General features: G+C 40.3%; 1 protein-coding gene across 18 annotated transcripts in view; it reads right to left on the bottom strand.

The window, feature by feature from the left end:
* ANKS1B (ankyrin repeat and sterile alpha motif domain containing 1B) overlaps positions 1-25,132 on the bottom strand; it is a 1,034,668-nt gene that overhangs the window by 273,901 nt on the left and 735,635 nt on the right. For all 18 annotated transcript variants that reach the window (XM_040980136.1, XM_040980153.1, XM_040980163.1 and 15 more), the window contains one exon: positions 8,178-8,330. In XM_040980136.1, coding sequence (XP_040836070.1) covers positions 8,178-8,330 — 153 coding nt within the window. The remainder of the gene's footprint in view (positions 1-8,177; positions 8,331-25,132) is intronic.

Genomic DNA, 25,132 nt, shown 5'->3' with positions numbered 1-25,132 from the left:
TGTTGCAGTGACCAGGCATCCCAGCAGCATTCATCCAGGAGAGATCTGAACTGCACTGGCGGCTGGAACTCCACCAGCAACCAGATGGGAAGGGGCATTCACCGGGAACTTAGGAGGTGAACCCAGACAAAGAACTGCCTCTCTGGATGGTTTGTCTGATTTGACCAAGAGCAAAGACAGAGCAGCAGATCCCACATATGTGGTACAGCAACAGGATAGCTTTGACAACGTACACCCCTAGTAGAATCGAACTGGGTGCCACCTTGTGTAGGGAGGCAAAGGATATGGGACAGGACTGCGCATGCACTGAGCTGGGAGTGAACTCATTTCTGGCTCAGTGAATTGGTACAGCATGTCATCGTATTGGTTCTACCCAAAGCAGGTCCTGGTAGCCCCCAGACCTGATGGGCAGCAGATCAAGAACTCCAGCAGTACAACAGGGTCATTTTGTACAGGGTGATGAAGGCTTTGAGACTGCAGGGACAAGAGTGAGCTGTGCATGCTCTGAGCTGGGAGTGAACTCTCTGAGCTCAGTGCATTGCACTGGTCCAACAGAAAAATAATACTGACTATGGCATTTTATGACTTAAAATAGTCCGTGTGGCCCTCAGACCTAAAGGCCAGAATGTTCCAGAAAGATCAGCACCACCAAAAATCTAGCTATTTAGGACACTTGGTGTGTCCCTAATCTCAGGAACTGCTTGAACTGGAAAGGGGAGAAAGGTTGTACAGACAATAGTGCGGCTTCAGCATGGTATCACAGGAGGTGGAGATTGGTGAGCCAGGAGCTATGCTACAGAGACCATTGTGGAAGTCTAATGTAAGAACCCAGACCTGGAACTCGCTGGAGGGAGTGGCACAAGTGACTGCAAACAAAGAGTTGGGTAACAACTGCAATTAATAAAGCTGAACTGTAGACCTGTGGGTGACAGAGCTTAGAAACTTGCCCCAGGGAGAATATGATAACCAGAAGTACAGTGGCCAACAGCTAAAGAAGAGACAGAGGCACAATGAGTATTACTGAACCTCCCCTGCAAAACAGCAAAACCCTTTGCCAATCTCAGAGTTAACTGAGGAAGATATCGAGAAAATGGGGATACAGAATTCAAAACACTTGTTATAAAACCTTTTATCAACAATGAGAAGCATGTAAAGCAGGCATTCAAGGAATGTAAGGAATATGTGACAGAAGAATGCAGTGGAGCAAATTAAAAGTACAGTGGAGCAGCTCCAAAATAGAATGAAGGAGGCAGAAGAAAGAATCTCAAAATTGGAAGAAATTTCCTGTCATTAGGGGGAAACAAACAAAAAGCTGGAGGCAGAGCTGGGTCAAACTAAAAAAAGATTCAAGAATTGAAAAGAATTGAAAGACACTATTAAAAGGCCAAATGTAAGAGTTATGGGACTCCCAGAAGATGCAGAAAGAGAAACTGGATTTAAAAATGTATTTAAGAAAAAAAATAAGGGAAAATTTCCCTCATCTAAAGAAAGAATTGGGAAACAACATCCAGGAGGGGCACACAACTCCCAATAGGCTTGATCAAAAGTGGTCCTAACTTCAACACATGATAATCAAGCTCTCATCAATCGAACAGAAGGACAAGATCCTTAAATGTGCATGTGAAAAAAAAATCAATTGATCTTTAGAGAAATGGCAATTAACTTCACAGGAGATCTCTCACAGGAAACTCTACAGGCCAGAAGAGAATGGAGTGACATATCCCAGATTCTAAACACAGAAAGATTGTCGGCTCAGGACAATGTACCCAGCAAAACTTTCTGTTGTCTTTGAAAACGAAATACAATTCTTCCACGGTAAAGAAAAGTTAGAAGAATATGCCTCTTCCAAACCCACTCTACAAATGATACTTTTAAGATGTTCTCTTGGCGGAGAAAAGGAATAGCATCCACCAAAACCAAAGGCAACTGTGAAGAACATCCCAATAAAATAACAAAAGAAGACTGAATCAATCAACAACCCATTGCTGAATGACAGGAACAAATGACCACCTATTTGTATTAACCCTGACTATAAACGCCCTGAACTCATCAATCAAATATCATGGATTAGTAGACTGGATTAAAAAACAAAACGCATTCCTTTGTTGCCTACAGGAGACACATTTCACCAGCAAAGATCAACGGAAACTGTATCTCATGGATTTTGATGTTTTTGTTTTTAGTCCCATTTCTTCAAAACACTTTTTTCTTGTTAAATTCTTCAATGACTCATAGATCACAGAGTAGAAGGTCACAGGTCTACTCCAGCTTCCTGCTAATGCACACCTTGGGGGCAGTGAGCCATTGCTGGAATCCAGGCAGCAAGCAAACAGGCTGAAGATCCCTTGGTGTTTGTTTCTCTCTTTCAAATGAAATTACAACAACAACAACAACAAACATAGTTAGCCCAGAATTGTATACCCAGCAAGAATGTCTTTCCAAAATGAAAGGAAAAGGTTGTTTTTTAAAAAGGTGGTCTATTTTTTTTTCTTCTTCCCTTCCTCTTTCACCACCCCCTCCAGTCCCTTGCCTTGCTTTTTCTCTCATCCTCCTTTTCTTCCTTCTTTTTTCCTCTTGAATTTTCTTTTCTTTCTGTCCAGAAATGGGCCCATCTTAAAAATTTTAATGATGTCTGAATCAAGGGGCCTGCATTTCCATTTTGTTCTGGTCCTCAAAATTATACAACTGACACTAATGAATTGTTCTTAGGAGTTCAGGTACTGAGAAGGAGCACCTGAAGTGCTGAGCCCGGCTTCCACCTGAGTCACATGTTCAAGGCTGGAATGGGGAAGAGGTAGCAGTGACTTTTTTTTAGGGGAGCCTCAGACTATTTTTATTTTAATGGGACCAAGGTCAAGGAAATCTAGATGGGAAAACTTGGATGTACACTAAAATGAAAAGTTTAAGGTAGACATTTTTAGATCATTACAACATGTTCTTTCCTTTCTGCAGAGATGGATAAATGGCTACAATCAGAGGGCGTCAGCTGTTCATCAAGTTCCTTTGTTGCTGAGTGCCTAGAATGATCTCTTTGGGCCAAAATGCCTTGCTGGCTTTCATTGTGTATATAGTGTTTTATTAATTCTGATATCAACAACTTTGCTAATGACTGTTCCATTATCTTGACCCTGAGGCACAGCAAGAATGTGAATTCACTTTCACTGCAAATAAAGCAGAGCTGTATTACCTCCAATGTAGTGGCTGAGTGCATTTTATCGTGGTATGGTCCCATCTTGGTTGAGGTCAAGGCCATGGGGCTGAGAGCAGTATGATAGGTGCAGCGTGTGAAGCATGCTGAAGGATAGCTGGAAGTAACAATCCTTGATAACTTGCTTCAACCTCTAGGCCAGATGTGTGAAAGGGCTGAAAAATCATCAAAGTGACTACTTGTTTGAGAGAAGCTTGTCCACTACCTATGAGAAGAGGAAAAGGGTACCTTTTCCAAAACCTGAAGGAAGCTTTGTAGAGGAGTTTGAAATATAGATACAGGAGAATGGGGTGGTGGAGCCTCAGAGCTTTACTTCACACTGCCTGAAAAAACCTACAGGCTGTGTGCTGGAGGCCTGCGGGAAGCCAGCTGTACTGTACCCGGATATAAATGAAATGTTTAAATCCGCAGATGATTTATAACGTTTGCTCTACACTTGAACACTCACGTCTAGTCATTTAGTTAAAGCCTTCAGCTTTGATGGAAGTTGTTAATACTTGCAGTGTTGACTGATGCAGCCTCCCCGGTGAAGGGATATGAACATTTTCTCATTTCTTAATGTCCTATAGTGAAGGCATAGCCTTTTACTTGAAGTAATTGGTTTGGGAAATGGAATTAGACTATTCTTCCTCCCCATACCTCCCCTGTAATTTGCAAATCTGTTTATTATTCTTCCTGATTGTCAGTGTAAGTTAGCATTTGCCTTTATCCAACACACACACACACACACACACACACACAGCAAAAAAAAAGTTTTTTGGGGGGAGTGCTCTTAATTGTAGTTATAGCAACATGCCTTAGGATAGATTGGAAAGTGTGTTTATATTAATGAAAAAACTATGCTAAAAACATTGAATCAGGAAATGGGTGTAAATCAGATACTCAAAGATATTCCAGCATCAGTTAGAGCAAACAAGGTCACATTATTATAAAGATTTAAAGTAGGAAGTATCTGTGGGAAATTTCTTACTGCATCTCCCATTAGATAGGTGACTATATTTTTCCTGGAAACATTGGAAGGTATTCACAAACAATATTGCAAAATAAAAATAAACAGTGAGAGAATCTGATAGTTCTGAATGAACAAAAGTGGAATTTCAGTAGCTAGGAGGCTAGAAACAAACGACCTAACAATTTATTGCTGCAAAAACCATGCTAAATTATTTTCATGGGATGTATGAAATAGTTTTATAGGACACATATGAGTTTTGCTATCTTAGCTAATTTATTTATTTTTACTCTAAGGTATTTAAAAACAGTCAAACACTGTAGTTACATTTCTGAAGCTTTTCTTATGAGCAAAGATTAAGACTGCTCTGAAATATGAATTTTATTTTATGCATTCAGTGGATGCTTCGATCATTATGAATACTGTAGAATAAAATAAACCTGGATTGGAATCATTCAATTGGAAAATAATGGTAAATCCAATGGGAATGAATTAATCATAAGTTCTACACTCAGATTCAGAGATTAATAAATTGGGCAGTGTTCAAACTTTTGGATTTTGTCCAAGTTCCTTTTGTCGATTTATTATGGTGAAAGAAGTGATTTCAATTTTTTTTGTCATTTCAGTACTTTTTTGTCTAGAAAATTGTCCCAAGATAGTTATTTTTAATTTCATGAGGAAAATATGTTGCCCATTTATCTAAAACTTCCTCTGGGCAGGGCTGCTGAGGTTGTCAACAGCAATAGACTCCTGCAAACCTGCTCATGTCATGATTCCTTACATAATGAGTAGCTACTGAGTAGAACGAAGCAAATTCTTGTCCTTATACACTCGTACCTAGTCTTTAGTTTTCTAAACAAGTCTTCAGAAGGGACTGCAATCCCAATGAGAGGTTCATCCTCGGGGAGCACTCGAAGCGGGAACTATCCCAACACACTCCTATTGTAACAGTGAAGTCTTGACACCACAGTGAGAATGGTCTTAACAACATTAACAAACACAAGGGAAGGGCAGGGTTATCAATACAGCACCTGATTCTGAATGCCACCCATGACTGAAAGAGCACAGGAAACAATCCCCAGCTTCCCCTTCCTCCTCTCTTGTGAGATGCACCTGTGCATCTGTCAGCATCTCACACGCTTGACTTCCCCTGCTGACAGCGCGAAGTCCATGGCGCCTCTCATTACTATGCTTTGGGTAGCTTTGTGAATCAAAACCCCTGTTGGCTTATTCAAACAATCTTGTTCTTCAAAGGGAATAATGCAGATCTTTAAGGAAGAAAGCTCTTTGGGGACTTTCTTTTCTTGAAAGACTGAACACTCAAATACATATCTATACTTTTCCAGCTTGAATGCTAGAGTTTAATTTCCACGTGGAAATACTGTGAATTAACTAATTTATTATACCTACCGAGAATATAGTCACATTTTCATCTAACACCAAGCACAATGTACACCGGATGCTTAACTAGTGCTGCTGAATAATGCTGCAGTTATTGATAATCAGTTTCTCCCTTCTCTTGCCCTGCAGGCTTCCATAGCAGAATACATGTCTCCTTGACTACACACAAAACTGCTTCGCGTAAAACCAGTTGACAATAAAAATGATTCAGAAAGTGAACTTGCCTACGACAGTATGCTCTAAGTCGAGGTTTATGTGATCAACTCACAAAGTATGCCTACTTAGCACAGGACTATTGGACCAATACATCTTACATGAGACTGGCTTTTATTTGGTGACCTTCCCTCTCTGGTTGGGACCAACATCTTGAATTTGAGATCATTCAAAACCTTTGAGAGTCAAAAGACACCCAGTTTGTTTTCACCTCATTTAAAAACCTGACAGCCTCAAGCCATCAATCAACTACTCAGCTCTAAAACTTTTGTCTCCTGACTTCCAAGCACAAAGATTTGGATCAGTTTTGGTCCACAATAAGTTGTCTAGCTACAGAGTTGAACAACTTCAAAGGCTACCCATTTAAGCCCATGAATTTGCCTCTACAGATGTCACAAGCAATTTTAATTTAGTCTGTTCACTTTAAGGAAAACACACTAGATTGGTGATAGACACAGATGGTGTACTTCAGGCCAGAGGAGCTTGGCCTCATGGCCTAAATGCAGAGGTTACGTTTTCAAATTCTGATATGAAGTTTACAATAGGCACTTCTCCCTGGATCAATGTCAGATTGTAGCATAGCAGGTGTAGTGACAGGGAAAGCCCTTAAAGAATCAGCACAGATGTAAGAGGCCATTTCTCTGTCTCTACTCAAAGATGATGGGTACAGGCCAGAGATACTGATGGATCAGGCCCCAAGGCCTGGCAATGCGTCAGGGAACCTGCTAGCAGTATTGTCTCTGCAGTTCTGGAAGCTGTTCATAGGCCTTTCTGCAGCCACTAAACAGAAATCTCTAGGTCACAGGTAGTACAATCTTTGGAAAACATGAGTACAAGGCTGTACCTTAAATATAAGTCAAGCTTTTGGATTTTGAGAAGCCAGTAGCACCGCATTATGAATGATGCTTGCTTCAGTGCAAGCCCGTTTTAACACTGTCCTATCAAAATCCATTGTTTTCAATGGAGCCTTATTGTTAATGTCATTCAGGTAAGTGACCCACTTGCTACCTATTGTGAATTTTTGCTCTTCAGAGTGGGGAGCAGCATTAGAGATCACACAGGGACATTTGTTAGACTCTGCCATTAACTGGGCGGCAATTCTTACAAGCTTGTTTGGATGATCTATGGATGGCACCCCTCAGCAAATGTCCAAGGGTAGACATGAGATGGATGTTACGTTCTTGGTAAGGAATTAAAATCTTAGCCTCATGCAATGAAAAAGCAATATAGTTTTTAGTTAGTTCCATTACCACCGGGAGTAAGAATGAAATTAACCAGAGGCTTTTAGTCAGTGAATTTTCCCTGAAATTATAATAGCTTTTCTGATGGCAAAAGCAGCAAAAAGTTATGAGTTAAGCGAATTAGAAGCCAAGAGTCAGCCTATTGAATGTGATTTTTAGGTTCAAGAAGAATTTTCACAAAATGTTCCAGAGAAGATACTATTTTAACACAGACTTTTAAAAGCAAGTAACTAATTACTAGAGTAAACATTAATTAATTAATGACATCAAAATACAGAAACTGGACTTTTGAGAGGAAGTGGCACAAAAAACCTAACAAAGCAAATCTGAGTGAGTAAAAATTGCCTTTAACTGTATGTTTTTTCTTTTAATCATTAGAATGGAAAACTAAGCTTTTAAGATGAAATATCTCTCATTTTCATCTTTAAAATGAAAGAACTATCATGCCAAATATAACTCAAAAGCATAGTGATTTTATGTTATGTTTTCATTTTTTTCCTTCTTTTATGCCATTATGAAAAAAGAAAACAATGAGATGAAAGAATCCAAATTATTTAGGCAGATTTAATTGATCCTTTTGGGTTTGACTCTGTGGCAACACATTGTTGGCCAATGTTTTTAAGAAACCTATGCCAAGTTTGTGAAGAAAACAGGGAAAACACAAAATTAGCCACCAGCTTTAGAAAATAAAAATTTGATATTGAAGCACATTATTTAGAAACAATAAAAGCAGTCTCTTTTATAGGGCCTATATATACTATTAAGGAATAGACATAAGGACAAATGATACACATAGAAATTTTAAAAAATGGCAATTTAAATCTGCAACTGTTAATACAAACAAGGACCAGAATCAGAGCTTGTTTGCTCAAGTATCTGATTCCTAATTATAACGGACAACGCAAAAAAGCTTGGAAGCTTTTCTTTGATAATGTAAAATATTGCAAGTCCTTTCTTTACCTCTTAGTTCTCTACGTCAAAACTTGAAAAGAGAATAATAAATCTGGAACCCGAGTGATATATATTTAAAACAGAAGGCGCAACTTCAAATCATTGTTAGATGCCCAAACAATCTTAAAGAGAGATAAAACTACTCATCTGCAACAAAATGCCACGTTAGCAAGGGCGGAATGGCTAAAGCATTATTAGTAGGAGACCAACTCACATTTATAAGTTCGACCTCCCAGATCTTTTTCAACAGGTCCATCGATGTGTAGCCATTGATTAGGAAGGCTTTGGTGTAGTCACCCAGCTCAATTGAATCCAGCCACTCAGCTACAGAGGTGGGGTGGTAGCCATCATGACCAATGGGTCTCATCTGCAAGCAAGAAAACTGCATTAGGATTCATTTACAGTGTCTCCTTTGTTTCAACAACGCTTGCATCCCAGCACTTGGGAGTGTATCTGCTGTGAAATAGCACAGATGTCCACATAAGAAAATAAAGAAAAATAAGAAATTTGAAATCATTACTAATTTTCCTATTGTGTTAGTTTTTTTTTTAATACAGGTAGAATGTCCAATTTAGCTGCTAACTTAACTCCCATCACTGAGAAAACGAAATCTGTCAAACTTCTATTATAGATACTGCTGGTTGTCTGTTGGATGGAATTTAAAGCAATGTCAGGCGATTTTTACTAAATTTCAACACCGAAGCCATGAGGCACTTCTTACACATGGATAAATCTCATATGCATGACATCAAGCCATGTGAAAATACTGCATGGCTTCAACATTCAAAAGGAATTATGCAAGACATGCAGCTGGCGTAAACATGTTGCAGTACCATACTGCTGAGGTGAACCAGTCAAGCAGAGGGTCTGGGTTTTTTAAGAGCCAGCATTTTGCATTGACTCAACACTATGTTAGACGTGAATAGAGAGCTTGCTGGCAGACAGGCTCCTATTTTTTGTCAGCTATATACAGATTTTTTTTTTAATGCTTTAGGAGAACAAAGAAGTGTGACAGCAGCATCATGTTTCTGAGTTTAAATTGGAGTGTGAAACTAATTTAAGCAGGAGGGACTTCTGGGTTGAAAATCTTGTATGGATTATTCTAGTCCTTTAGTTTTTATTTGAAAGTTGAGTTGAATTCGTGGTACTTGCTGCTTGAAGTGACTCACTTCTAAAACTTGGGCTACTTCTAAAACATGTGTCACGCCACGCATCTAACGCCATCAGATACAAAGGCAAACTGGCACGTTATCAACTCATGTGATCCCTTAGAATCTTGGGGGTCAGTTAACCCTGATCAAAGCATAGTACAGATGCACCTCCATCTTCTGATTCAAGGAGATAAATATTAATGGAAATCTGCAAGATTCTGACGTGTGAGCAGAAAAAAAGATTAGCCTGAGCATCAAGGAGTCAGATTTTCATCTTAAACATGTTAAGCTTTCTGTCACTGTGTAGACATTTCTGCAACCATCCTCCTTCTCTCACTTGAAGTTACTTTCTTTGTTTTCCTGTTGGTTCACTCTCCAATCTCATTCCCACTTTGAGGTTTACACGTCCTCAGTTTTAAAGTTGCAGTGCAATTCCTGTGTGCACTGGAGGTGAAAGTACATCAGATTTTTGCATTTTACTTTGACACTGAATGGTCTGTTTTAGCTACTCATGAGACATTCAGGGAAATGATAAGCTAGAGTTTACTGTGCAGTAGCTACAAATGTAAATGGCAACGCAGGATTTGCAAAATAAAGTTTAGTGGTACACACACACACTCACACACACACAATACATTTGCAGAATCAGAGAGAGAAACCTAGAGGGGAAGCTCCAAGGTATAAATATCTTCAGATACTAAAGAGAGTCTCAAAAATATTGGGACTAGGTCATCTCCCAGGATGTGCCAGGAGGTAACTAAACTAACTGCTAACCTCAATCATCACTCCAATCCAAAGAAAGGTCCTAATCTGATTTACTCAGTTAACATAGGAAAAAAACTGGAAAAAAATAAAGGAAAGAAGGAGTAAGAATCATTGGTGCTGAAATTAACACCGCAATAGGAGGATCTTGCTGTCAGCCTGCCCAGCAAGCTGACCCTCCCTGAAGTTGATTTCAAGGATACATTTAAGTAAGCTTTATTAAGCCATTTGGGGTGCCTGGATTGTTCTATCCTAGAGAACTGTGTAATGTCCTGCCTCCAAGCACTTCCATGATTCTTTCAGACAACAATCAATGGATCACCTGCCACACAATTGTTATTGATTGACAGTGTGAGTTGAAGAATCGAGATGCACACCGTGGACTTGGAAGTAAAAATCAAATTAAGTGTAACTAAGTTTGCCTTTTCCTTAATTCTTTCCTGTCTACAATGAAGAGCAAACAGAATTACAAAAGAGATAACAGTTGCTTGGGGGTGGGGCCCTTGGAAGCCAAAATTTGGAGCAGGAAGTGTGAGGAGATAATGAAACCCAAGGTTTAAAATTATATTGGAACTGAGTTTTTCATACATTATATCATCAAAAACTTATGGGATATGCCTGGGATAATAATAAGAAATAGTAAAGAGAGTCAATTGAGCTTGAGTGTAGGCAGTGACTGGAAGAGAAAAATCAGCTCAGCTTTGCACTGAAGACAGGGAGTTCAGTAATGTGGTTACTGTCCTTGGGTACAGTCTCCCAGATCCAGCTCAAAGACAGGGACGGGGCGGGGGCAGGGGAAGGTGAAGAGATCCTGAGGGTGAGTGTGCTGATGTGTGCAGGGGCAGGACTCACCCACCCATTCATTCAGCAGGCATTGGAGCAGAGCCTGTACTGTTGCATGTCGTGAAAATAGTGCGAAACTCAGCACTCACAGTCTTGGCCTCATGGGAATGATGCCTCTTAATTAAAAATATGTGAACAGATGACCAATAAATTTTGAAGGTTCTGCATACCTGGAGAGGAAGCTATTAGAGCCAAATGAAGTTACAAAATTAACTTGACACACATTTAATGATATGCAGAATAGTTACTGTGTTAAACAATAATTTCTTGCAAAGCAATTCTCCCATCTGTTCCTTTATTTCTGCCCCACTGCCACTACCCAGCTTAGGGTCTTTTATTAGCACTTGCAAACACTAATGTGGTAGACTTCCTCTTAGTCTCTTTCTCTTGGTTTAGCTTCTAGCTTGCTACTCACATTAGTCATTCTAACAGCCTTAGGTTAACCCCCACCTCAAAATCTAAATGTCTTACTTCACTAACAAGGACAATTAATGGCAACCTAATCTGTCACATATAATATTATTTTATGTGTACACAATAAATGCGCTTAGAGATATGTATATGTTTTTATAGTATAATAGATTGCTGGTCATTCCCCAGGTATGAACTATGCAAAACACAGTCATATGTTTCCTAATATAATTTTCCATGTTTTGAATTACTTGCCATTACCTCTTTTTAAAAATATTGTACTTCTTTTTATTATTATCATTTTATGATACAGTTCCATAGGCCCTAGGATTTTCCTTATCCCCTTCCCCTCTCCTTCCCCCACACTGAGTTCCACTATATCAATATTATAGTACAGTTTCCCATACACAGTCATATGTCCATCATTGCGGGCATGGACAATGGCAGAGAGTCCAGCATCCTATTGTCAAGATACAGTAAACAGTTTCATTGGGAGTCCATCTTTGCCTGGAAGTAGAAATGCATACTGCATTTTATCCTCACATCTGGAAATGATAGTCTCCATTACACAGTTACTGTGTATCCTCTTAAATGAAAAGCCACAAAACAAAACCAACAACAGGAAGAAAAAAAGGAAACTAACAACACCATGAAGCTAAATAACATGCTACTGAATGACTAATGTGTCACTGAAGAAATGAAAAATAAAATCAAGAACCTTCTTGAAGAAAATGATGCTACTGTGTGATCTATGAGTCATTGAAGAATTTAACAAGAAAAAAGTGTTTTGAAGAAATGGGACTAAAAACAAAAACATCAAAATCCATGAGATACAGTTTCCGTTGATCTTTGCTGGTGAAATGTGTCTCCTGTAGGCAAAAAATGAATGCGTTTTGTTTTTTAATCCAATCTACTAATCCATGATATTTGATTGATGAGTTGAGGGCGTTTATAGTCAGGGTTAATACAAATAGGTGGTAATTTGTTCTTGTCATTCAGCAATGGGTTGTTCACTGATTCAGTCTTCTTTTGTTATTTTATTGGGATGTTCTTCACAGTTGCCTTTGGTTTTGGTGGGTGCTATTCCTTTTCTCCGCCAAGAGAACAACTTTATCATTTGTAGAGTGGGTTTGGAAGAGGCATATTCTTCTAACTTTTCTTTACCGTGGAAGAATTGTATTTGGTTTTCAAAGACAAAAGAAAGTTTTGCTGGGTACGTTGTCCTGAGCCGACAATCTTTCTGTGTTTAGAATCTGGGATATGTCACTCCATTCTCTTCTGGCCTGTAGAGTTTCCTGTGAGAGATCTCCTGTGAAGTTAATTGCCATTTCTCTAAAGATCAATTGATTTTTTTTTTCACATGCACATTTAAGGATTTTGTCCTTCTGTTAGATTGATGAGAGCTTGATTATCATGTATTGTAGTTAGGACCACTTTTGATCAAGCCTATTGGGAGTTGTGTGCCCCTCCTGGATGTTGTTTCCCAATTCTTTCTTTAGATGAGGGAAATTTTCCCTTACTTTTTTCCTTAAATACATTTTTAAACCCAGCTTCTCTTTCTGCATCTTCTGGGAGTCCCATAACTCTCACATTTGGCCTTTTAATAGTGTCTTTGAATTCTTGAAGCTTTTTTTAGTTTGACCCAACTCTGCCTCCAGCTTTTTGTTTGTTTCTTCCTAATGACAGGAAATTTCTTCCAATTTTGAGATTCTTTCTTCTGCCTCCTTCATTCTGTTTTGGAGATGCTCCAGTGTACTTTTAATTTGCTCCACTACATTCTTCATTTCTGATGTATCAGCTTTCATCTGATTCATTTCCAGTGTCACATATTCCTTACATTCCTTGAATGTCTGCTTTACATGCTTCTCATTGTTGATAAAAGGTTTTATAACAAGTGTTTTGAATTCTGTATCCCCATTTTCTCGATATCTTCCTCAGTTAACTCTGAGATTGGCAAAGGGTTTTGCTGTTTTGCAGGGGAGGTTCAGTAATACTCATTGTGCCTCTGTCTCTTCTTTAGCTGTTGGCCACTGTACTTCTGGTTATCATATTCTCCCTGGGGCAAGTTTCTAAGCTCTGTCACCCACAGGTCTACAGTTCAGTTTTGCAAATTGCAGTTGTTACCCAACTCTTTGTTTGCAGTCACTTGTGCCACTCCCTCCAGTGAGTTCCAGGTCTGGGTTCTTACATTAGACTTCCACAATGGTCTCTGTAGCATAGCTCCTGGCTCACCAATCTCCACCTCCTGTGATACCGTGCTGAAGCCGCACTGTTGTCTATACAACCTTTCTCCCCTTTCCAGTTCAAGCAGTTCCTGAGATTAGGGACACACCAAGTGTCCTAAATAGCTAGATTTTTGGTGGTGCTGATCTTTCTGGAACATTCTGGCCTTTAGGTCTGAGGGCCACACGGACTATTTTAAGTCATAAAATGCCATAGTCAGTATTATTTTTCTGTGGAACCAGTGCAATGCACTGAGCTCCGTGAGTTCACTCCCAGCTCAGCATATGTGCAGCCCACTGTTATCCTTGTAGTCTTAAATTCTTAGCCACACTGTAAGAAATGGCACCTGACCAGCGAGGTGGCACAAGTGGTTAAAGGTCCTCGCCTTGCTCGCCCGGGATCCCATATGGGCGCCGGTTCTAATCCCGGCAGCCCCGCTTCCCTTCCAGCTCCCTGCCTGTGGCCTGGGAAAGCAGTCGAGGACGGCCCAAAGCTTTGGGAACCTGCACCAGCGTGGGAGACCCGGAAGAGGCTCCTGGCTTCGGATCGGCATAGTATCGGCCCGTTGCGCTCACTTGGGGAGTGAATCATTGGACGGAAGATCTTCCTCTCTGTCTCTCCTCTCTGTATATCCGCCTTTCCAAAAAAAAAAATAATAAAAATAAATCTTTAAAAAAAAAAGAAATGGCACCTGATGTGCCACTACTAGAGTTCTTGATCTGCTGGCCATCAGGTCTGGGGGCTACCTGGACCTTCTTTGGGTAGAACCTGTAGGATGCCTTGTTGTTGCAGTTCACTGAGTCAGAAATGATTTTGCTCCCAGCTCAGTTCATGCGCAGTCCTGTCCCATAGTCTTTGCCTCCTTAAACAAAATGGTGCCTTATTTGGCTCTAGGAGGCAGACTGGGCTATGAAATTCTCCCTGTTCTTGCACTGCCTGTCTGGGATCTGCTGCTCTGTCTCTTTACCTGGTCAAATTAAACAGACCAGCTGGACGGGCAATTCTTTGTCTGGGTTCATCTCTGGTGCTCCCAGTAAATGTCCCTTCCCACCTGGCTGCTGGTGGAGTTGCAGCTGCCAGTGGAGTTCAGATCAGCACTTGCTGAATGCTGCTGGGACATTAGTCACTGCAACACCAGACTGTTGTGTCCGTTACTTTCCCATGGCTGTCAGTCTCCAGGTACCCCTCTGTTGTTCTGTCTTCTCCTGTTTCCTGGAATGTGCCTTCTCTGCTTCACACTGGCTAATGTTTCTCTACCTGTTTAAACGTGCCCTTACCCTATTCAGCCATTGTGATTATTCTGTCATTACCTCTTGCACAACTTTTCTAGGACTGACTTCTCGTCTTGGGTTTTAAGGTACAAATTCGTAACCCTTTCTAGGTTATTGCACATAGGTATCCAATTGATATACTGATATAGGCCAGAATCAAATTTATGTCGCTGAACTCAAAATCATCTTCCCCTCCCATGTTTCCCATCTCAGAAGATGGGGAAGAAACACTTCATCGTCCACACAGTTTATCAGTCACATTTCTTCTTTCTGATGACCAAAATATTGAGATAAGTAGTACTATAGATTCTTGATTTGCAAGGTATCTCTTAATTTAATCCTCTTCTTTCAAAATGGACTTCAGGGACTGACAATCACTGAGCTACATGTTTTATTGAGTGATCGGTGGCAAGGTATATAACTCTTTGAGTCTGTTTCCTATTTTTTTTTCTAAAAACAGCACAACAATATTTATTGCTAAGTGGTTGGGTGCCAGGATTATGAGGCATAAAGCATGCAGAGTACCTAGTGCAGTGCTTTGAATATCACAGCTCTTCAATACGTCTTAGTGCTCTTCCTGACCCACTGTGCTAAATGAGTGCTCATTTCGAAAGTGCATCATATTCACCTCTTAGCTACTAATTTTTTTCAGTTTCCAATCAAAGCTTTGCTTCCTTTTCTCCTCTTTTCCTCATTTCCTCACCTCCTTTCTGCTTCACCTTGCTTTACAAAGAGGTAGTGTCTTCTCTTGTCTACTCCTCTTTCCCTTGACTGACAGCTGTTTTTTCAGAGAAAGATCTCACCAGGTCATTCAAGTGGATGGAATCATTGTTTCTCATGGTTTGCTCTCTTCCTGTAGTAGAATTCTGTTTCTGTGCCCTTTGCCGAGAGACCTGTGTTATAGTCCACCGTGGCTGATGTCACTTTCCATTTGCATGGATGATGGCCAATGTAACAGTGTAGGTTTTCCTTATAGGCAGTTTGTAAATGAGGACTCCATGGCTCCATGTTCTACTCATGCTTTTGTGTTCTTATGCTATTCTTATATATACGTGTACATGCAAAATACACACACACACACTTATGTAAGAATAGCAACTGCTTGAGTAGTTACATAACTGCTGTTACTAGGAGAAAGATGAGGACTTGTGGAGCAAACCTAAATTTAACCCAAAGCTTGGAGTCTATCCTGGTCCAATGGAGCTCGGGAGTGTCCAGTTAAAGTTAGCTGACCTACAGACTCATGGAAAAACATGGTTTTATGTTTCTGCTGCTGTAAACTGCTGAGATTTTGATGTGCAGAGACAGAATGAAGTTGCTCTTCGCTTCAAAAGCCTTGGTGTTCAAACACCATACTAATAGAACATAACCTGAGCTCTAATTTACAAATCCATTGGCAGATGTCTCCCCATGAGACCAACATGCTTCAGGGGTATTGAGTGCTGGTCGTGTCAGCACCCTTTGGCAGCTTCCTCCCTGCCATGCAGCAGCATCTATTGCTAAATGAAGTTGTTTTTTATGGTCTGTGTCTGCCTGCTGGGGCACAATGGACAATCCACTACTTGCCTGGTAGTATACCTCTGGACCTTTATCTATGCAATTCCTCCTGCCAGGAATGCTATTTCTATCTGTTCTCCTGTTGAAATTCCACCCACCTTTCAAAGGTCCCATTTAAACACTGTCTCTTCTGTGAAAGCGTCTCTGAAATTTCCATGACTCCCAAGTCAACATGCATCATATCTTCCTCTAGATTCCTGTTGTAATTTCCAAGTAGTTCTATTATGGAGTTATTAAATCTGTTTTCATTAATGGTTAGAGAAGCTAGTATCTGGCCTTCCACTGGACTACCAGCCCTTGGCAAAGAAACAAGGCTTAGGCATTTTTGTAGTCCATAGTGCCCAGTAAAACATTTCACACATGGAAGGCATCTGCTAAATGTTTACTAAGTGAACTGGCCTAACAAAGTCATGAAGATCAAATGAGAAATTCATTTCAGTGGCATGGTGTCCATGTAGGGAACATTGGTATTTTGTGCTCTCTGTTACAGAGATTAAGTTATTTTTTTTGTTGCCTTGTAGTAACATTTACATCTATTTATTTATTTTCTTTTAAAAAGATACCGGGAAATGATGATGATGATGATGATGATGCATTTGGAAGTTGGGGTTACAGACATAGATGGAAGAGACAACGGGAGATTTTCTGTCCTGTGCTTCACTCCCCAGATGGATACAACACCCAGGGCTGAGCTAAGCTGAAGCCAGGAGCCAGAATCTTCTTCCAGGTCTTCTACATAAGTGCAGGGGTCCGAGCACTTGGGCTATTCTCTGCTGTTTTCCCAGGCTCTAAGCAGGGAGCTAGAACAGAAGAGGAGCAGGCAGAACTCAAGCCAGTGCCCACATAGGATGCTGGGATCTTAAATGGTGGCTTTATCTGCTTCCATCACCTGTTTAAAATCCTCGTACACCAGAAACCACTTCCAGGTAGTATTCTGTATCACCAAAGTGAAGCAGACTTTGTTTTCATAGCTCAGTAGTTATGTTTCTATTAGCTGTGTGACCAAGGGCAAGATATTTCACATTTCTATGTCTCAATGTTGCGATGCATAAAATGAAGATGTTTAGACCGATGATCTCAAAGTCTCCTTATCTCAAAGACTCCTTATCTTACTTATATCTTATGATTTGTAAACTAATTAAAACATTTACCCAATGAAGAAAAAATAACTTCAAAAGCAAGTTATATCTATATCTATATCTACATACAAACACATATGTTAATGTATTTGTGAATAACAGGATATTGTAGATTGACATTTCTTTCAAGCATCCTTCAGCAAGCCTCACAGGTAATGCTGTGATTCTTTTCTCAAATCAGCAGGGATTAAATTCTTTTTCTAGCAGGATCAGCTGGCAAGATGGAATTAGGAAGAAACAGCTTTTGGGACCTGCTGGGCAAGCAGTCCTCCTGAGCATGAGCAGTAGCCAGGCGCCAGCTAGAATCTGAGATACAACAGTGCACAGATAACAGACATTCAGAACAGAGGCTCCCTGCACAGAAAAGAGATGCAAACTTGTTGAATTCCCAAGTCTGAAGAAAAATTTAGGGTGAGAGAGAAATCACAGACGGTAGTGAAGTTTCAGGCTTGGAGAAATTTAGGTGTACAGACCTATTTCACTCCTTCCTTGTATGTGCCCTGATTTCCCTTCAGGAGTCTCTGAAAACATACATGGTTTCAGAGAGAGCATACCACGTAACATCTTAAACATAACATTGTGGGCAGAGAGACCAAAGGACAGTGCTCTGTGCAGTGCTGGATTTCAAGAAGGTAATAACTGCGGCAGCTGCTCAGCCCTTTCTCCCAGAATGGCGTATTCCCATGGGTTTTTGCTCAGTTAAGGAGAGAAAGGTTTTCTCTGCTTTAAAAAGATATATTTGTAAACTACTGATCTCTGAGTGCTTTGTAAGACTATATGATTGCTATATTTTAATTTTTCGGTTTTACTTGAAATATTCTGGATCGTATTTGTTTAGTAATATGCAGCCTATACATATTATGCTTTTCATGTTATAGCCTGAAATGAAATTTGTCTGTACAGGTAGGCACTATACCTTGTGAGATGATAGGGACAGATGTGGGAGACACAAAAAGAAAGGAATGAATACAAGTAAGGGAATAAAAAGAAAATGATGATAAATATCATAAAAAAGATCTGGGACTACGTAAAGAGATTCTCAATACAACAAGAGAGCAAGCCAGAATTATGATAATGGCATAGTAGTTAGGCTGAGTGAATTAGGAAGCCCCCAAAAAATGGATTAGAAAGGTGTTTTTATGTCTGAATGTTTAATAAAATTGGAACAGGGAACTACTTGTTATTTAAGTGCAAAACTGTCCCCTTTTATTCTATTTAATGGGGCTTCATGTTTACCCAACTAGGGTCAAGACACATGAGCTTCTTTTCTGGCTGTTGCTATGAGAATGTGTATGCTTGCACCTATGGGATGCTCTTTTGTCTTTGGCTTTCCCTGAGCTGCAATATCAGTTCCTGTGGTCCAGCTTTGAGAAAGGGGCATTAAATGAAATCCTAGAGTTTGGAAAAAGTTTTTCAAAAGTTAATGTGTGTAACAATCACATGGGGAATCTTATTACGTTCTATTCCTTTTTTTTAAAATTCAATTTTCTTTATTATCACAAGCTTAGTTCCTTCCTACATAAGGAATTCAACAAGTAAAAGTAGAGGGGACACTGCTCCTCAAGAATAAATGCAAGCAATACAAATCAAGTCCCCTTCCTTCCTCCCTGTTCTCCACTCGCCCACACCACTTTCTCCCATATTATTAACAATAGTAGAGTTCTTCAGCAAGTCACAAGTCCAACATTTTGCTATTTATGTGTACCATGGCATTGTAGGTATAGACAATGGTACAAAGTCTAGCATCCTATTGTCACGGTATTCATGGGAAGTCTTCCTTTCATTTGGGAGTAGCGATGCCTACTGCAAAATATCTTTACTTTCTGATGTGCTGCTCTCCTTTATACAGTTCATCTATGAGAACATATGCATATACATATTTATCTATATGCCTATCTGTTTTGTATTTTTCATTAATGTTGCCTTAGATCAGAGAGATCATGCATTTCTAGCAAAGTTCTTGGTGATGGATTACATTTGAGTACATTTTCCCTGAATTTATCTGAAGCATACTTCCTGGGTCTTTGCTTTAGTAACATAGCTTTTTCTTGAACACAAACATAACCAGAATAAAGAATCTTCCTAAAGAGCATAAAGGAAACCTATGTCTCCTTTTGACAGTACAATGTGTTGCCTCATGTTTTATGTGGCCATAAACTTACATATCTGTGGCTGCTGAACGACATTTGGCCTAGTTGTTGAGATGTCGGTTAGGATACAGAACCTTACATCCAGACTGTCTAGGTTTAATCTCTGGATTTAGCTCATGATTTAACCTTTGGATAATCCAGGAGGCAGCGGTGATGGCAGAAATGACTGGGTTCCTGCCACCCATGAGGGAGACCTGGATTGAGTTCCTCAGCTGGCTCCAAGGGTTGTGAGAGTAGAGCAAGTAGGAAGTGCAAGCTGGACGATTTTGCGGAGGAGTTTGTATGGGAAGAGATGGGACAGAGATAGCGGTTGTAGGAATACAATGCAGAAGGCATGGAGAGGACTGAGAAATGAGGGCTCAGCAGGAGGAAGGTCAGAGTCAGGGAGGCATGGGGCCAGTAGTGCCTGGGGATGGAGGGGTGCACCTGGCCTTTTGCCTGGAGATCGAATTGGTCCTGAAAGAGTTACAGTTGGAATGGACATGGGGTTAACACAAAGAGTCTGGAAACTATGTGACTTAGTAGATGTGGGATGCATGCATGTTTTATATTCACATGATCTTCTGGCATAGGACCTTGCATGCTCAGGCAATGCCATCTGCAGCATACACCCATCTCCAGATACAAACAAACACACCTATCACTAATGAGGTCTGCTTCTCCCAACAAACTTAATACATTGGGTTCTGTGACTTAAACTTGCTTTGGAAGTGACAATGGACTGTGGTACTCAGTACTCCTAGATTTTTTTTTTTAATATTACACAAGAGAGGGATTTTATAGTAAACAAAGCTTTATCCTGTTCCTTGTTCAACCCTCTTCTGCTCTGTCCTGCTACTACTCAAGACTGGAACTAACAGCTTCCCTGAAATATACCAGAACAAGCAGTGCTGGCACGTGGTGCACTGCCCAGTAAAAGGCAGGCCTGTCAGGTGACAGGAACATGTATTCCCTACAGGATGGGGGACCTAGGCTTACACAGCACTGGGTTCTTTCATCAGTGATTTTTAAAAAGGCTGATCAAATGTGAAAGAGAAAGACTGATTCACTGACCATGTGGCCCCAGAAAAATAACTGCCACTATAGCAAAGGGACGGCAGTGCCATTTTGCTGGGAGGGACAAGAGGATAAGAGCATTGTCCAACAAATACAAGAGCCTTAAAAAGCCCAGAATGAGTGAACGTCTTTTCCCAAGACATTTGTGAAGGGTTTTAGGTAATACTTGGGGAAATGCCCTTTATGGAGTTTGAGAACCTGGGCATTTCATGTAATGATATCCGTTTGAGGGAATTTAGAAGATGAATGCGTCAGGAGAGTTGTTGGGGAGGAAGACATGGTGAGGTCATGGCATTGTGCATCTGCAGCAAGGCAGGGTTACATGTACAAATAAATCTGCTTAAAGCCCTTTTGTTTGCACCAGACTCTGTTGTGGATACAATCTCTGTAACAGAATCAAGAGAAATATAACTCCTTATAGGCAGGAGGATTATGTTGGCAGTGGCTCACCACTGCTGATGGTGATAACCTCTCTAGTGTTCTAGTCACTACTAACTGAGCCTCACCAATTTCGGGATCCCTCAAGTGTTCAGACAACTGAAAACTCAGATTTAGACATAGGACAGACACAGTGAAGTGGTACTATCTGGATATTATTTGCCATTTTAGTTATAAGGAAACAAAGGAAATATATATGCTTTGGACTGGATCCTGAGTTTCACTCTTCCATGATTTCTATGAACTGAAGGAGAGCAATGAATTGGGGTTGGACCCAAAGTAGGCCAGAGCTATTCCTAATTGTGGTAAGTCTTAGAACATGAAATAAATGAGAAGTGAAGCAATGGAAAACAAGCAGTGCGTGGATAAAGAGTAGCCATAAGTGATCAGTTTCCAACAGCATACCATGGCCATAGAAGTACTGGCCAGACTAGCTGAGGAGCCTTTAGCCATCAGGGATATGGGCACTGCCTTGATCAGGTCCTGGGCTGACAACAAATTTCAGGAATAAGTTGCCAAAACAAACAAGCTCCATAAATCATGGCTTGGGGGTGGAGGGGGATTGCAATAACACAACAACTGCCAAACAGTCTATTACTTTACAAGCAGTGTGAGTGATTTAATAGGCAGGCATTGGCCTTTTCCTATTCAGCTTCATTTGTACACATGAAGAATAAGACCTGTAGCATCACTTGAGGACAGTTATTTGCCATGTAGGATCTGTGTGCGGGTCTGAATGAAAAGGCCCAAAGAACCACTGCACAGCATGCACATCAACATGGTCGTAGGGTTAAGTTATTCTGTGGAATTGTACTTTTATTGTATTTCTCCCTAGAGCTTTTGGTAAAAGGAGGAATGTGTTTAAAAATTCAATAAAAGGAAATGTTTTTAGCATCTTTTCATTTCTAAGATGCTTGCTGAGATAATGTTGACCCTAGATCTTCCTGTTAAACATCACCATGCATATTAATTTACTTCCTTGTTGCATAGCTCTTTAAGGAAGCAAAGGTTCAGATTAAAGACGGGCAGAGGATTTAATGAAACTCGAATAAGATGCTGAATAACGCTCATCAGCATTCACATTTTCAAACTCCACCAGTGATGTGAACTCTGTTTAGAAAATGATACAGGGTTTCTCTCTATTTATCTTTTTTCTTTGACAGGTCCTGTTTTTTGACATCCAAGTAGCTATTCTGAGGCTAATGTGGCACACTGCTTTGCTCTGAAAGCAGAAACTTTAAGTGCTACTATCAATCAGGAAAATTGTTTGCATGTTTTTAGCCTCAATAAAAAATACTCCCAAACTTGAATTTTCAGAAGATAATGAATGTTCTGAATGTCAGTTCTATTTATTTGATATATAACAAACCACATCTTTTCTCAGAGACTTCAGACATGTGCACAATAACAGAAATATTTCAAACAGAAAAATGTACTATAAAACCAAAGTTAGCAATGCACAAATGAATAGCCTATGTACTACATTGAGCAGCAGAAAGAATGCCATTCATATGATGATCAAAAAATTAGTATAATCATTATGTTGTAGAACATTACAAACATGAGCATTTGCCATCCATCCATGTACTCACTCACTCAACGAATATGAACAGGGTACCTACTAAACCTAGCACCTGCTATACATTCACACAGAACTGTGAATAAAACATATAAAGGTACCATAGTATAAGGAATTTATCTGTTAAGTGTACAACACAGATAAGACAGACTAAAAAGCACCATAAGCATTAAGTTATATGTTCATATAACATATTTGTGTGTGTGTGTGTATATATATATACACACAAATACATATATATATATATATATTGCCATATTGTGTTAGAAGGTGGTAAGTGTATGCAAAAGGAAAGTACAGCAGGGGGACTGGGAGGGTTAGGGCTAGAATGTTGTATGTAGGAGGAGCTGCAGTATTAAATAAGTCGATTAATGAAAGTTTCATCTAGAAGGCACGATCAGAGATTCAGAGATGGTAAATCAGCTGGGCTGGTAATGAGGAAGAAGGAACAGCAAGAGCAAAGACTTACAAATGGGAGCAAGCCCAGTGTGTTTTCAAAGATCGGTGGTTTGGAGGACCCTGTGCAGGTATGCAGGATTGGGGGAGAAGTAAGAGAAGTCATTGGGGTCATGGGTGGGAGATCCTACAAGGCTGTGCAAGGGCTGGCTTTCATGATGAGAGAGATGAGGAGCCAGTGTCCAAACAGGAGCAGAGGTACTGCGTGATGCGTGACATGACTCTGGCTTCTGTGAGTGGCTAATAGGAATGCCCTTTGTTAGAGGCTGTGGAAATAATTAGGAAGAAAGGCAGAATTGGACAGAATGCCAGAGTGGCATGCCAGAAAGTGGCAGGAAGTAGTCAGACTCTGGATATATTTTGAAGGCTGACCAGCAGGATTTCCTGAAACACAAAATAAATAGTCCATATTTTCTAACATGGATTAGGAATCTGTCACCATCGTGGCGCAGTTGTGTGGCATGGGACTGAGTTCGAGCAGAACTTGGTGCATTCATTACACGTGGGAATTAATGGATAATTGGTAGGAGTGATATTGCAGAGGGCTGTTTTCAGTAAGGAATCTGGAAACCTCAAAGACTGTTCAGAGAAGGAAGTCAACATACATACATATGATTCAAGAAATACTAGATGATTTGGGTAATTCTGAATGGATTTCAGGAATTGTCTCTCTGACTAGCTCCTGTGGACCATACCTTAACATGAAGGCTTTCAAGAAGGGGCAATACCATGAAACAATTTCAGGACAGTGGGAACAAAAGAAGTTTGCAAAACTGGCACCAGCAACTACATTAGCAAACAGAGATGGTGCCACATTACAGATATTGGTGCCCTCAGTTTTGGATATTGGAGGTTGGCAAATGGTGGCCACATTAGCAGTCTTCAGTGGGCATTGGCACAACATTCAGTTGGCATTTGCTAGGCTGCCCTTGATGGGAAGACACTGGGTATCACAGCCAGGAGCACAGACTTCAGTACTTCTGACACTACGTGTTTGAAACAACCTTTGAGGCCACTACTGGCAGATGGGGCTTCCTCAATGATGGGAGGGACACTTTTGACAGATCTTGGTGGCACTGTTTTGAACTTTGGTGAGAGCAGATATCACCAAAATAAGCTAAATCAAGAGACAGAAATGGGTGGATGTAACATAGTCACCAGCGGTCTAGTTAATATGTGCACATAAGACATGAAACACCTACCAACCCAGGAACCATTAGCAGAAATTTCTGTGAGGTATAGATTTTGCAAAGAACCACTGCTCTGTGATTTTTGCTGGCATCCTATTATGCAGTCCTGGCTGGAGTTTCTGAGAACTCCTTTGATACACACAGAAATGATTTAGAAGCATCCTGTCACTAGTGGGATGGGAACAGTCATAGCAATCAACAGCTTCATCCTCAGGAAAGTTTCCAGCCTCATAGTCTGTTCATTTGCTTTTCTCATTTTAGAATTTTTAATTCCATGAGATAATGCAATGACTAATAATCTGTAAGTCTGCTTATGAGAAACCTTAGTATACAGTCAGCTCCTGAAAGAGCCTTGGTAGCTATTATTTATTTGGGTCAACAAGAATTTTCATGCATAAAACATGTATGAAATATTATCCTAGGTATTGTATAAATGCAAAAGAGTGCCTGGTTCCTACTTCTGGAAATATGCGATTCTTTGGGTATGCATCTGAAAGACGTGCAGATATAAGCTAAATTAATGTTTCCAAAGTCTTTATACATCTGAGAAAAAAAAACAATTGAATAGGTTGGAATGTTTTGGGGAGAGTCTCTTTGACAGTTTCTATTAGGATTGATACATATGGGGACGAGCCGATGGAATAGCTCAACTGGTTCTACCTCCAAGCACTAGCAACCTCTATGGGTGCCAGTTCATGTCCCAGCAATTCCACTTCCCATCCAACTCTGGTTATGGTCTGGGAAAGCAGCAGGACATGGCCCAAAACCTTAGGTCCCTCCACCTATGGGGGAGACCCAGAAAAATCTCCTAGCTCCTGGCTCGCATCAGCTTTAACTCTGGCTACTGTGGTCATTTGGGGAGTGAACCACTGGATAGAAGATCTTGCTGTCTGTCTCTGCTTCTCTCTGTAAATCTGCCTTTCCAATAAAAAGGAATTATATA

Source organism: Ochotona curzoniae, unplaced genomic scaffold (genome assembly GCF_017591425.1).
Source record: "Ochotona curzoniae isolate NIBS_2020 unplaced genomic scaffold, NIBS_Ocur_1.0 contig_1014, whole genome shotgun sequence".
In the NCBI taxonomy this organism is placed as follows: domain Eukaryota; kingdom Metazoa; phylum Chordata; class Mammalia; order Lagomorpha; family Ochotonidae; genus Ochotona; species Ochotona curzoniae.
Note: the sequence above shows the minus strand (reverse complement) of the source record. Positions and strands in the feature narration are given on the sequence as shown.